Source organism: Spinacia oleracea, chromosome 5, assembly GCF_020520425.1.
Source record: "Spinacia oleracea cultivar Varoflay chromosome 5, BTI_SOV_V1, whole genome shotgun sequence".
Taxonomy (NCBI): Eukaryota; Viridiplantae; Streptophyta; class Magnoliopsida; order Caryophyllales; family Amaranthaceae; genus Spinacia; species Spinacia oleracea.
The window spans coordinates 112,874,495-112,887,288 of NC_079491.1; the positions used below are offsets into that span (position 1 = coordinate 112,874,495).

A 12,794-nucleotide genomic window follows, 5' to 3' on the forward strand; every position below is an offset into this window, starting at 1 on the left:
TCAATTAATTACATACACGAAATTACTCACCCCTTTAATTCTTTGCAAATTTATAAAATTTAATCCATGTTAACTATAATTGATTATGGAATTAATTAGAGGCTCGTGATACCACTGTTAGGTTATGAAAAATCTAAACAATATAATTCATGGGGAAAAACCATAAAGGCAGGAATCCAAATTAATTGCCACATAGTCAATTAGCAAAATTAGTATACATACACTGTGATGCATGCCTTCCCTAGCTGCTCCAAAAACGAACAAGAACAAGTATAGGACTCCAAATGTCGTCCCTCCGTAGATAGTCCACAGCACGTTCGGATTCGACTCAGATTCAATTAACTAGAATATTATCTGAGGTTTTATGTTTTATTCGAAAGCTTAATTATATGTTTAGGCAATTTATTAAATTCAAACTTGAACTTAAACTATATGAATACTTATTGATTGTGGTGTATAAATTGTGATTATGAACCACGTATTTATAGGGTGAAAATAACGGACTTAGATTTCTACTAAGGTTCAACTAACTAAATCAATTAGGATTCTAGTTAAATTAATCCTTTAGAATTTAATGTTTAATCAAACACGAAAACATTTAATTCTTGTAGAAGTAGGAAACCGATTAATTAAGCAATCCTAAACGACCAAGGAATTGGTCGTACGTAGCATTGCGCACACACACACGCATCCCACGAGAGGCATGGTGCGCGGCTCGGCCCAAGGCAGGCGCTGGCAACATGCGGCCCATCCGTGGGCGCTGCTGCTGGGCCTGGCCTTGCGCGCTTGCGTCTGGGCCTGCCTAGATGGCTGCTTGGCGCTGGGCTGCTCGCTGCCTGCTGTGGACGCGGGCTTCGCTAGGCGCGGGCCTGGTTTCGTGCCTGACCTTGCGTCTAGCAAGCTCGTCCGCGATCGTTTCGTACGTCGCGCTTCCGATTCGTTTTTTGATTCTGGAATTCATTTCCGATTCGAACTATATTTAATATTTCCGATTCCGGAGTTTATTTCCGTGTCGAACAAATATTTAATATTTCCGATTCCAGAATTTATTTCTGATTCCGACAATATTTCCGATTTCGGTAATATTTCCGTTTCCAGCAATATTTCTGATTCCGACAATATTTCTATTTCCGATAATATTTTCCGATACGTACCATGTTTCCGTTTCCGGCAACAACTACGACTTGGATAATATTTATATTTTCGTTATGATCAATATTTCCGTTATGTTTCCGGCAATATCATCATTTCCGGAGTATTCATATTTTGCCTTATGACGATTTCAGCTCCAACTGGAACCGAGATCCGTCGATTCCGAATATCCACAAATAGAGTATTTAATTCACTTAAATACTTGATCCACTCACATAGTATTTGTGTGACCCTACGGGTTCAGTCAAGAGTAAGCTGTGGATTAATATTATTAATTCCACTCGAACTGAAGCGGCCTCTAGCTAGGCATTCAGCTCACTTGATCCCACTGAATTATGAACTTGCATAATTAAATAATCACTGAACCACATTTATTAGACTTAGCATTGAATGCATACGTGGACCAAGGGCATTATTTCCTTCAGACTGAGCCGTCTGTCCTGTAGGTGGTCTGGTGCTCTTTTGCTACTGCGCCCACACCTGCTTCGGCTATGCGAGCCTTCCACTTGTCAGGAAAGCGGGTGCTTTTCCCGGGGGTTTATCGCCCCATGTGGTATCTGGGCGATTGAGTGACTCTTCAGCATAGTGCAGGAGGCAGGTTCGTCCCTTTGGATCCTCCGGAGTCCATGTTGTCGAAGACTGTTGATGTAACCCAGATCTATGCGGAGGCTGTGGGGGCTGGTGGTGAGTCTATTTGTCTCCCATGGGATAGTTTTGTAGATAGGAGGGGCCGCTATGAAGACCTCCTGTTGAGACTTGATCCACCTGTTCGCTTTGTGCCACCGGTGAGTTTTTGGATTTGAATCTTGTATTCTTGTGTTTTGAATTCTTGAATTTTGTATAACTGGATCATTGTATCTGTGCTTGTAGGCCGAGGAGATCGACCAGGAGAATGTTCCCTATGCTGACAGGGTTCTCCGCGACATGGACTCAGATGGGGAGCAAGTGGAGGTTACTGTTCCGATGGCCTCTTCTCGAGATCGGATGGCGACCGATGCCCTTCCGAAGTAATATGCAGCTGTAAGTGCCTTTGTATTTTCTTGAAATTGGTTGTAATCTTGTATCTTGAATTTATTTTGAATTTTCTATGCAGGCGCCTCGGGCGAGAATGCGTCGTTGGATGCTCGTGATTGACTCTTTGAAGAAGCATTGTATCAATCTAACCAAGAAGCTTGCTGGCCGGGACAGAGAGATGAGTATATTAATTATGAGGTATTTGTATTCTTGAAACTTATATATGGGTATCTAATGCTCGAATTTTGAATAGGAGCGCCGTCGAGGCCACAGAGAACCTGAGGATAGGGGACCTCGAGCTAGTATTTCGATGGAGCAGACTGGGCGTAGCTTAAATCGAGGCCCTGACTTTGGTGTTGAGACTTGCCTATACTTCTGCCCAGCCTGGCAGGCATTCATATTCTTTCGGAGGCACAGGTAGTCAGATGCCTTTCACGCCTTCCCCTGGGGTCCACTTAGGAGCGAGCAGTTCTCAGCCTTGGGGTGCGGCTTCTTGTAATAAAATGTATGAGCTGGAGCGAAGGCGCCAGATTCAGGATATGGAGATGCAACGTCGATTTTCCGCAACTCAGTCTTATCAGTGTCCTCCCTATCAGCAGGGATCTCAGCGACCTTCTGGTACCCTCCGCATTTCAGAGTAGGAGCCAGTTACCCCCGGGACAGGCTGGACAAGGAGTTGGAGCGGTACATGAGCCGGAACAGGAACAAAGAGCCTGTGATTGAGATTGTGGCTGAGGATGACTCGGACTGATCCTGTATGGTAGCGAGTTCTAGCTTTGCCTCGGCTGGGCTTTTGTATGAGGATTTTTTTGTATGGATATTTGTAGTTCATTTTTTCTTTCTGTACTTGGATATTTGAATCTTGGATTTTGTATGGTTTGAATTTGTATGGTTTGAGTTCTACTTTGTGTGTTTTTGCAAGATTGAATTGAATTTTGTATGCGTTGTGTGTGCATTTTGAAATTTCTGGCTATATGTATGCAGGCAAAATGAAAAAAATTTGCCCATTTTTTCGGGTGTATATACCCACTATAAGCCCCCCACTTTGACTGAGGTTTTTTGGTTAGAAAAAGCGCAAGTCAAAGTATATTCAACTTTTACTTATGCATATGTTGACTCGACTTGGGACGCCGATCTAGGACTAGAATGCTTTGAATTTGAACAAATTGACCCGGGTACTGATTTAAACTGCTTGAAATTGCGCGGCTTACGGCTTCTGGAATATTCGGCATAAATCATTGGAGCTGATTTGGTTGTACAATGCCATGAGGAGTGTTGTACTTGAAGTCATAAAGTGGACGTTGGGTTAGTCATTCTTGCAGGCCCTGCTCCTGGCGCAAGCTTTGGCGCCCAGCGCATGTGGTCCTTTCGAGTACCACCATAAGTGCTGGTTTTTTGTATAAATAGGGAGCATTCCGGATCATTTTTCTCGCACTAATCCTTCACTGCTCTTCTTCACCTTCTACTTCTTCACAAAAGGAAAGCAAATGGCTGTGTCTTTTGAAAATGCCTTGAACTCTTGGCTTGGTTCCCTAGGCAAACTTGAGAAAAGGGAGCTACATGGCATGCATCTTGGGATGCTTGTCTCCTTCCGGTTCGTGAAACTTGATATGCATTTCATCCATGCCGCTTTGGAGGCATGGGATCCGATTCACCACGTTTTCTGCTTTGGTAACAACGAGGTATGTCCGCTCCCTGAAGAGTTTAGTGCCATATTGGGTTGGCCCCTTATGATAGAGCCTTGCATTCCTAGTGTTGAGGAACACTTTTTTTGGCTTTTGAAAGGTATATGGGCCTGAAGCCCCTGCTTTTGAGTGCTGTTGTATATGGACGAGGGGTGGATTTGTCCCTCTTTATCACCCATTTTTCTGCACTTGATATCCCTAAGGTCTACCGCTTGAGGGCTTTGATTTTTTGTTTCTTTGCTCACTTCCTCTTTTCGAGGCAGAGGTTTGGCAATTGGGATGTCTCCCTAATAGAGATTATGGAGTAGTTTTCTTGGGTAGGGACCCAATACTGCTTGTGATTGGCGAGACATTGTTGGCTTTGATATGCTGAAATCGGACCCCTCGTCTATGCCATCGGGAAGCTCGGTGCTACTCCATGTAAGAATATGGAGTTTCTTGTATATTGAAATTTGTACTTGTATTTAGAACGTTGAATTTTGAATTGCTTTCTTGTATTTTCCCCAAGGTCTAGCTTCTGGAGAGACTCATGTTGGTGGCACCACCAGAGAACATGGCAAGCTATAAAAGGAAGGGATTCACCGTGCGATCCATGATGTATGGCCGACTTCCATTGGATGAGTGACGTTGCGCACTCTCGGAGATTGGATCTTGTATCAGGTGGGTAATTTCGTGGTGGGGGATTGCTGATATGAGACGTGCACCTGGTTCTACTGTTTTAAGGGTGCCTAGCCTTTCGATGTTAGTCTCCTACTCTCCTACTCCATTGATGTGATAATATGTCTTAAGGCAAAAAATCCCGGATTGCGTTGAGGAGCATCCGAAGCCTGTTGTACTGAACGCTGAACGTCTTGATGTTTGGAGGTGGTATTGGGTTGCCAAACCATTCTTGAGCATTCAATTCCCACCTGAGCCTGTTACTCTGCCTGCGGGGGATATTGTATGGATGAAAGGTCCAAGCCAAAGGGACATTTCTTTCCCCAGGTCCGTGGGAGACCGAGGTTCTAGAGCTAGACGCCTTGCATGAACTGATTATGAAGAAAGTGACGGGAGTGTGGCCCTCCCGGTGCTTTACCGCTCTGTGACCGAAGAAGGTTCGTCATCCTCCCGTCTTGGAAGACTAGCAAGTTTTTTCTCCCGCCGCTTGGGCAAGGGGAAGATTGATGAATGATTGCAAGAAAGGTAAGGGGATAATACTCAAGGTTCTAAGCCTCAAGAGCATAGTCACCCAACCCTAGATCTTTATAGGCTTGATGCGTTTGATATTGTATTTGTAGGAAATGTCACTAGAGGAAAGATCCTTATAGGTGACTCATCAAAAGTTGCCCTTATATTACAAGTGCCACCTTGGATGTTTAAAAAAAAAAAAATATTAAAACAAAACTCTCTTCCCTCCATTTTGGAAAAGCGCAACCTAAATAAAACATTTCACACTTTTCCCTCCTCCCAGCTGCTCCCTCCTCGTATCACACCCAGCTGCTCCCTCCTTACTTCATCACTGAATTTCACTTCATTCGATCTCCTCTCCTCTCTTCTCTTCAGCGCCGCCGCGCTGTGACCACCGCTCCCACACCGCCCTGTCTTGACGGCAGTTGGGGTTGCTGCTTTCTTCTTCTCTTTCCTCTTTATTGTCGGTTGTGTTGTTCTTCTCCGCCACGTCTCCTCCGTTGTCGGTGGCCTCTGGTTCCAACCGTTGATGCTTCATAATCTGTCCGGTAAATTACTCAAACTTCCTCTCTTAATTGATTTAATTGATTTCAATTTGGGGATTTTAATTGTGGAAGGAGCAGACTTTGGCCGGAAAACCTGCCGGATTTTTTGTTAGTACACAAGGCGGCGGCTAGGAGACTACTGCGTAAGTTTTCCGAATTCAATTGAGATCATTGTATCTCCTAGTGAACTGTGTAGTCTGGAATTGGTTGTTTGACCTTTGTATTTTTGATGAGTTTTGAATTTCTGGGTTTTATGCTTCGTATGCAGTAATTAATTATGTGTTTGATGCTGATGGAACAATGTATCCTTTTTGTGTATGCATATATTTACATTTGTTGCTTAGCTTTTTGTTTGATCATCTCAGTATTTCCCTTTGTTAATCAGTTCATATGGAGTATTATGCTTGTTCAATTGTTGAGTTATACGTAAGGTTATGGAGTTTGTGGGGAGAGTCAGTCTCGAAAGGAAGGCTCCTTTTGTTTAGGGGGTGGGGGGTGGAGGGAAAGTGATGCTGACATGAAGTGTAAACTTGCTTGGAAGCTGTCGTTTTCTGAGCAATTCTTTATGTAGGTTAAGGAAATGCTTTTATTGCTTTTGCATTATGTGTTATAGTTCAGATTTTTACAAGCAGTTGTTTTGGGCACATATTTTGTCTCCAAGTGAGCCTAAATACCTTTCCATCCTTATTTTAAATAGTTTTTTTTCTTCCTTTTCTTGTCCTGACTTTCTTGTTCTTTATTGTGTAACTTTTACAAGCATTTCTTGGATTTGATTGTGTTGTCTTTTCACAATATCTTTTTGGTTTTATACATTAGCTGATATTTTAGGGTTCATAATGTTGAGGAGAAAAATGGGGCCTTAATGTTGATCGATGTTAAACAATTATCTTTTCTTTGTGGGAGCATGTCCTTTTAACTTCACTGCTGCTGAAAGTATAATGGGAATAACAGCAACGGATTGCTTTACTGCGTTTCCTCCATATTTGGCTAATGTAGTATGTTGCCCGCAATTGCATGCCACCTTAGTTATTCTTATAGGTCAGTCGAGTAAAAAAACCACGTTGCTTGCCCTAAATGAGACGCTTTCAAAGCAATGCCTATTTGACGTTAACCAAGTATTGGCGAGCCAAGGTGCAAATGACAATCTTCAACAGATATGCAAAGTTCGAGAGTCCAACCTCACCGAAGGGTCTTGTCCTGTAAAAGATGTCAGAGAACTTGGGAAAACAGTTGACACTTCTAAGCTTATCTCATCGTGTCAGAAGATTGATCTTGTCAATGAATGCTACTCCTTAACTTGTCAGAATGCTTTATCAGAAGCTGCTAGAAATATCAGCTTGAAGCTTGGTGATCTTAGTGATGTACCTCAACTTTCGGATATTGATGAAGATTGTAAAAGTATTGTTTTACGGTGGCTACCTAGCAAACTCAGTCCATCCAGTGCAAAAGAAGTTATAAGAGGGTTGTCAAATTGCCATATTAACAAAGGTAAGCAGTCTGAACACATTACCAAATTTATCTGCGGCAAATTTACTCTTAAAAGACCTCAATCTCTTCTCTTTTTGGGTTTTTTTTGCTTCACTGTTTTGCTTTGATGCACCAACTCGATGTGATATCTGGGAATTACACCAGCTGGAACACAAGGTAAATGCTGAACTGCTCAATTATATATACAACTTTTTGTTGATGGTCCTATATAAGTTGGCTTGATTCTTTCCCCTTTTCAGCTAAGCTTTTATGTTTCAGTACTTTTGCGCAATCTTCACCCAGATGTGAATATACATGAAGAGAAAATAGTAGTTAATCTAGTTATACATTTGCATTTTAATGAGGTAGATCCTCTCACTCCTTTTGGTACATACTCAAAACTGGACTTTTCGATGCTGAAATTCGAGTAATTGCTGAAAGTAAAGGCAGAAAAGCTACTTAGCTTCCAAATAAAATGAATGAAGATCCTCTACGACAAAAGATTTTGGTGATATTACCGAATAGTCCTGTAGTCTAAAGTTCTAAACGATCGAGGGCTTCATTGTAATTTGAAAATACTCATAATTGGCGGCTCTTTTTGTTTTGTATTGAATATTAAGGAATTGGACTTGGCATAATTTGAAAATACAATGTTTATGTTGATTTGGGTTTTAGTTCGGGTTTGGTCTCAAGCACAATCGATTTTCAGGAATTGATTTGACTCTATAGTTTTTTATGGAAATACTTTGTAGATGTATTCTCAATCACAAAGTTGTCCATGTCATTTACAGCTTTGAAATTGTTAGCTTGTTTTAAGATTTTGCTAAATGATATTGACTGATTGAGATAATTATGCATATGAATGCGGCATGATTTGGTTGGAACCACTTGATTATTGAGTTGGGGTCACACAATGTTTCATCTGTTTTATTCATGGAGCTTTAGTTAGTTCAAAAAGAGAGCTTTCTTTGACTATGGTCCAGCTAGAGGGGCGGAATTGGGTTTGATCCTTTCCAAACCAGCAGAAAAGGCTACTGTATGTCGAATTTTCTTTGGGAGCTATGATCAGATTATCTTTAATCCTGTTTTGTTCAATTTATTTGAATTTAGTATTGTATGTGGACCCATGCGGGGTTAGTTAGACTTTCTAGTATTCCGATGATAATGTGGAAACAATACATGTTTAAGGATGATTTGAATCTGAAATAGATGTTAAGACTGTCTTGCTATGCCTTGTATATTTGGCTGGGATGCTTTCAGTTAGAGGGGTATTTCAAAGCAATTGCCAATGTTAGCTATTTCCCAGTCATAACCTACTAGAGGGATAGCGAATTACATAAATTGACCTTGATAAAGTCTCTGTTACTTACTTACTGCACCATATTGTAATTATTAATATAAAATGCTGCATGTAACTCTATTCAGGTTATCATGTTTCCTCTTGGTATGTTTTTCTTTAGTCTCTTGTCAAAATACTTACGTAAATGTCTAAAAGATAGTTTTGAATGAGGTAATTGGTTGCATCTATCAAGGTTTCCTCACAAGCTTCCTTTGCTGGTGAGTAATATTCATGTCAGTTGTGCCTCTCTGCATCATCCTGTTAAAGTTGTTTTGGGACTGGTAACTGTGTCTTCTATGTTATGAAGGGTTTCTTGTAATTGACTTCTTAAGTAGTGTGTTATGATTAGTATATGTAATCATTGTACAAAGACCCCCCACCCCTGCTCATCTTTGCTGGATTGGAATTTCTATGCAAAGTAAAACTCATAAGTCTTTCTTTGACATTCACTATGTCGCATCTGACTAAGTCTTGCTGATTTAGTCTGACGTGCAGCCTGGGAACCATCTTGAGTTTAATTTAATGTCGAGGGACTTATGACAATCTGGCAGCAGATCAGCTGCTGAACAGATCAAAAACTGATGTGTTCAGCAACTGATCTGCAGTTGAACAGATCAGTTTCTGATCTGTTCAACAGCAGATAAGCAGCAGCAGATCAACAGCCTTTGTTTTAGGGTGAATGTTTTTTCTTGTTTACCTATGTGGAACATTTTTCAGGGTTTCCGCTCGTCTCCTTCCTCCTCCAGTCTTGCTGCGGCTGCAGCTCCTGAGTCTGTTCGCCAAGTGGAAGCGAAATATCCAGCTTTGCTTTTCAAGCAGCAGCTTACTGCATACGTGGAGAAAATTTATGGCATTATTCGTGATAACTTGAAGAGGGAGTTGTCATCATTAATTTCCTTGGGTATCCAGGTATTCTCAAAAACTTCTTTGAGTACTTCCATTGTTCAACGTCATTCATCTATTGTAAAATGTTTAATCAAGTCAACAAGAAAGCCTTCATAAAGAAAATTTATTATATGGGGTACGGTTGTATACCTCTACACCCTACCTGAAGGAGCAGTTAGTAAAATCTTTTTTCAAATTCTCCTTTATTTAAAATTTTCCTTGGTTTTGCTGCCTATTATTAGTAAAAGACTTGTGAATGTTCGAAACCAAATCAATCAATTTGTTCCACAAAAAATCTGTGAATCTAAACCCAGTGGAGGTTCCCACAATCCCACCTAAAGTTAAGGGGAAAGGGTTAGTTGGTTCTAATGTGTGCCTCACTTTTGGAATTTGGAGCATAAAAGGCTGTCTTCTGTAGACCCTGGTTTTTGTGGTTAACAAGTTATCTAAGCGATGTTGGTTTTCCTACAAGTTGTAATTAATGAAGTATGAGTGGAATACATTTGTTTACGCGACAAGAATCAGCCATAACATGATAAAAGTATAGCTTAAGGTCTCATATAATACAACCAGCACTAAATCATGATGTAAGAACACCTAAACTAATCCTAAATCATTAAAAAGAAAATCATTATTGTTGTGAATTGTGTAGATAGTGTTTAAAATACTTAGTATTAGGTTTCCAATCCTCATTCTCATCTACTTTGGTCAATTTATGCACATTTAAGACTCGTTACGTTGATCGTTATATGTCATATGAGCCTTAGATGTGCACAAAGAACTTGAAATGAATCTTAGTAACCTCTAACTAAGCATATGAAACATAAAAAAAGGTTTAGAAATCGTCCTTAGGTTCATTTGTTGATATTTGGGATCGAAAATGCCATTTTTGGCTAAATATCACCTATATCGGGCCAAATGAGCCTTAGATGTGCATAAAGAACTTGAAATGAATCTAAGTAACCTCTAACTAATCATATCAAACATAAAAAAAGTTTAGAAAGTGTCCTTAGGTTCATTTGTTGATATTTGGAATTGAAAATGCCATTTTTGGCCAAATATCACCTATATCAAGCCAAATGAGCCTTAGATTTGCATAAAGAACTTGAAATGAGTTTAATAAATATATGCTCCCTCTGTCCCAGATTAGTTGTTACACTTTCCTTTTTCGTCCGTCCCAGATTAGTTGTTACACTTCTAAATCACGAATGACCCCACAATTATTATAATGTCTCTCTCTTCCCACTAATTTTCTTTTTGTCCCCACCCCCTCTCTCATTCAATTAAAAATTACCCCACTAACTCCTATCACATCTACTTTTTGAATAAAATAACAATTGATAACCAAACAACCACTTATCACCTAAAACTTTGTGCAAAGGTAAGTGTAACAACTAATCTGGGACGGAGGGAGTAACTATTCATATAAATCATGAAAAACGTTTAGAATATGGAAATAGGTTCGTTTGTTGGTAGTTGGGATAGAAAATGCCATTTTTTGCCATAAATGACCTATATCGACCCAAATGACCCATAGGCGTGCATACCGAACTTGAAATGAGTCTTATAATCATATAACTAATCATATGAATCATGAAAAACGTTTAGAATATGGAAATACGTTCGTTTGTTGGTGGTTGGGATTGAAAATGCCATTTTTGGCCATAAATGACCCATATCGACCCAAATGACCCATAGGCGTGCATAACGAACTTGAAATGAGTCTTATAAACATAAAACTAATCATATGAATCATGAAAAAGGTTTAGAATGTGGGATATAGGTTCGTTTGTTGGTAGTTGGGATTGAAAATGCCATTTTTGGCTATAAATGACCTATATCGACCCAAATGACGCAGAGGCGTTCATAACGAACATGAAATGAGTCGTATAATCATATAACTAATCATATGAATCATGAAAAACGTTTAGAATATAGAAATAGGTTCGTTTATTTGTAGTTGGGATCGAAAATGCCATTTTTGGCCATAAATGACCTATATCGACCCAAATGACCCATAGGCGTGCATAAATAACTTAAAATGAGTCTTATAAACATATAATTAATCATATGAATCATGAAAAACGTTTAGTATATGAAAATAGGTTCCTTTGTTGGTAGTTGGGATCGAAAATGCCATTTTTGGCCATAAATGGCTTATATCGACGGAAATGACCCTTAGGCTTGCATAACGAACTTGAAATGAGTTTCATAAACATGTAACTAATCATATGAATCATGAAAAAGGGTTAGAATGTTGAAATAGGTTCGTTTGTTGGTAGTTGGTATCGAAAATACCATTTTTGGCCATAAATGACCTATATCGACCCAAATGACCCATAGGTGTGAATAACGAACTTAAAATGAGTCTTATAAACATATGTTTAATCATGGGAATCATGAAAAACGTTTAGAATATTAAAATAGGTATGTTTGTTTTGTATTTGGGATTGAAAACGCCATTTTTGGCCATAAATGGCCTATATCGACCCAAATGACCCTTAGGCTTGCATAACGAACTTGAAATGAGTTTTATAAACATATAACTAATCATATGAATAATGAAAAACGGTTAGAATGTGGAAATAGGTTCGTTTGTTGGTAGTTGGGATCGAAAATGCCATTTTTGGCCTTAAATGACCTATATTGACCCAAATGAACCATAGGCGTGGATAACGAACTTGAAAATAAACATATAACTAATCATATAAATCATGAAAAAGATTTAGAAAGTTTCCTTAGGTTCATTTATTGATATTTGGGATCGAAAATGCCATTTCTGGCCATGATCTATATCGAGCCAAATGAACCTTAGATGTGCATAAAGAACTTGAAATGAATCTTAGTACACTCAGAAAGTTGTTTTCGCGACCAATATAATTTCTGTTTTTGCATATGAAACTTAATTTAATTTATTGGTTCTTTTAAAGGTTTTCAAAACTCCAAGGGAGGGGCCCTTTACCAAAGAGGAGTTGGATGAAGTTTGAGACAAGTGGTCTACTTACTTCAATGATTGTGAACTACCCTCAGTGTAATAAATAGAGCAGGCTTGTAGTTATCCATGACTCTTACATTATTTTGTTATTTATCGATATAATTAATTACATTTGAATTAATGCGGTAATATTATTGGAAATTTGAAATTTATATCATTTTTAAGGAATGTCAAGCTGATGTTTGGTGAAACAGTATTCTATAAATTATAATGCCGAATTTTATATTGCAAAATCAGAAATTATATTGCAGAATATCAGGAATTATATTGCAGATTTTTTTTTTTAAAAAAAAAAAACTCAAAAGTTGCCCTTGTTTGCAACAAGAGCAACTTATGTGAAGCTTATAAGTTGTCGTTGTTGCAAACAAGAGTAACTTACGTGAAGCTTATAAGTTGCCCATGTTTGCAACAAGGGCAACTTATAAGTTCACATAAGTGGCCCTTGTTGCAAACAAGGGCAACTTATAAGCTTCACATAAGTAGCCCTTGTTAAGGACAACTTTTGATAATTTTACAAAAGTGACCCAGCCATAGGCTGCCCTTAT

At 39.2% G+C, this 12,794-nt stretch overlaps 1 protein-coding gene across 10 annotated transcripts; it reads left to right on the forward strand.

Annotated features, from left to right (window-relative positions):
• Positions 1 to 5,217: 5,217 nt before the first annotated feature.
• Positions 5,218 to 12,423, forward strand: LOC110793910 (uncharacterized GPI-anchored protein At1g61900-like). 10 transcript variants are annotated; one of them, XR_008921380.1, is made up of 4 exons: positions 5,219 to 5,566; positions 5,642 to 5,706; positions 5,832 to 9,278; positions 12,185 to 12,423. XR_008921380.1 is itself a non-coding variant. In XM_021998847.2 (4 exons), the coding sequence occupies exons 1-3, from the start codon at positions 6,436 to 6,438 to the stop codon at positions 9,137 to 9,139; spliced, it is 681 nt and encodes a 226-aa protein (XP_021854539.1). In that variant the 5' UTR covers positions 5,230 to 6,435; the 3' UTR covers positions 9,140 to 9,278; positions 12,185 to 12,423. The 10 variants fall into 10 exon arrangements, 3 of the variants coding, with proteins under 3 accessions (XP_056684934.1, XP_021854540.1, XP_021854539.1); XR_008921382.1 differs by having other exon boundaries at positions 6,380 to 9,278; XM_021998847.2 differs by having other exon boundaries at positions 5,230 to 7,051; positions 7,196 to 7,207; positions 9,087 to 9,278.
• The last annotated feature ends 371 nt before the right edge of the window (positions 12,424 to 12,794 follow it).

What these genes read in the sequence shown, in the direction of transcription:
- LOC110793910 (XM_056828956.1), top strand. Translation starts at nt 6,436, where the DNA reads ATGTTAAACAATTATCTTTTCTTTGTGGGAGCATGTCCTTTTAACTTC.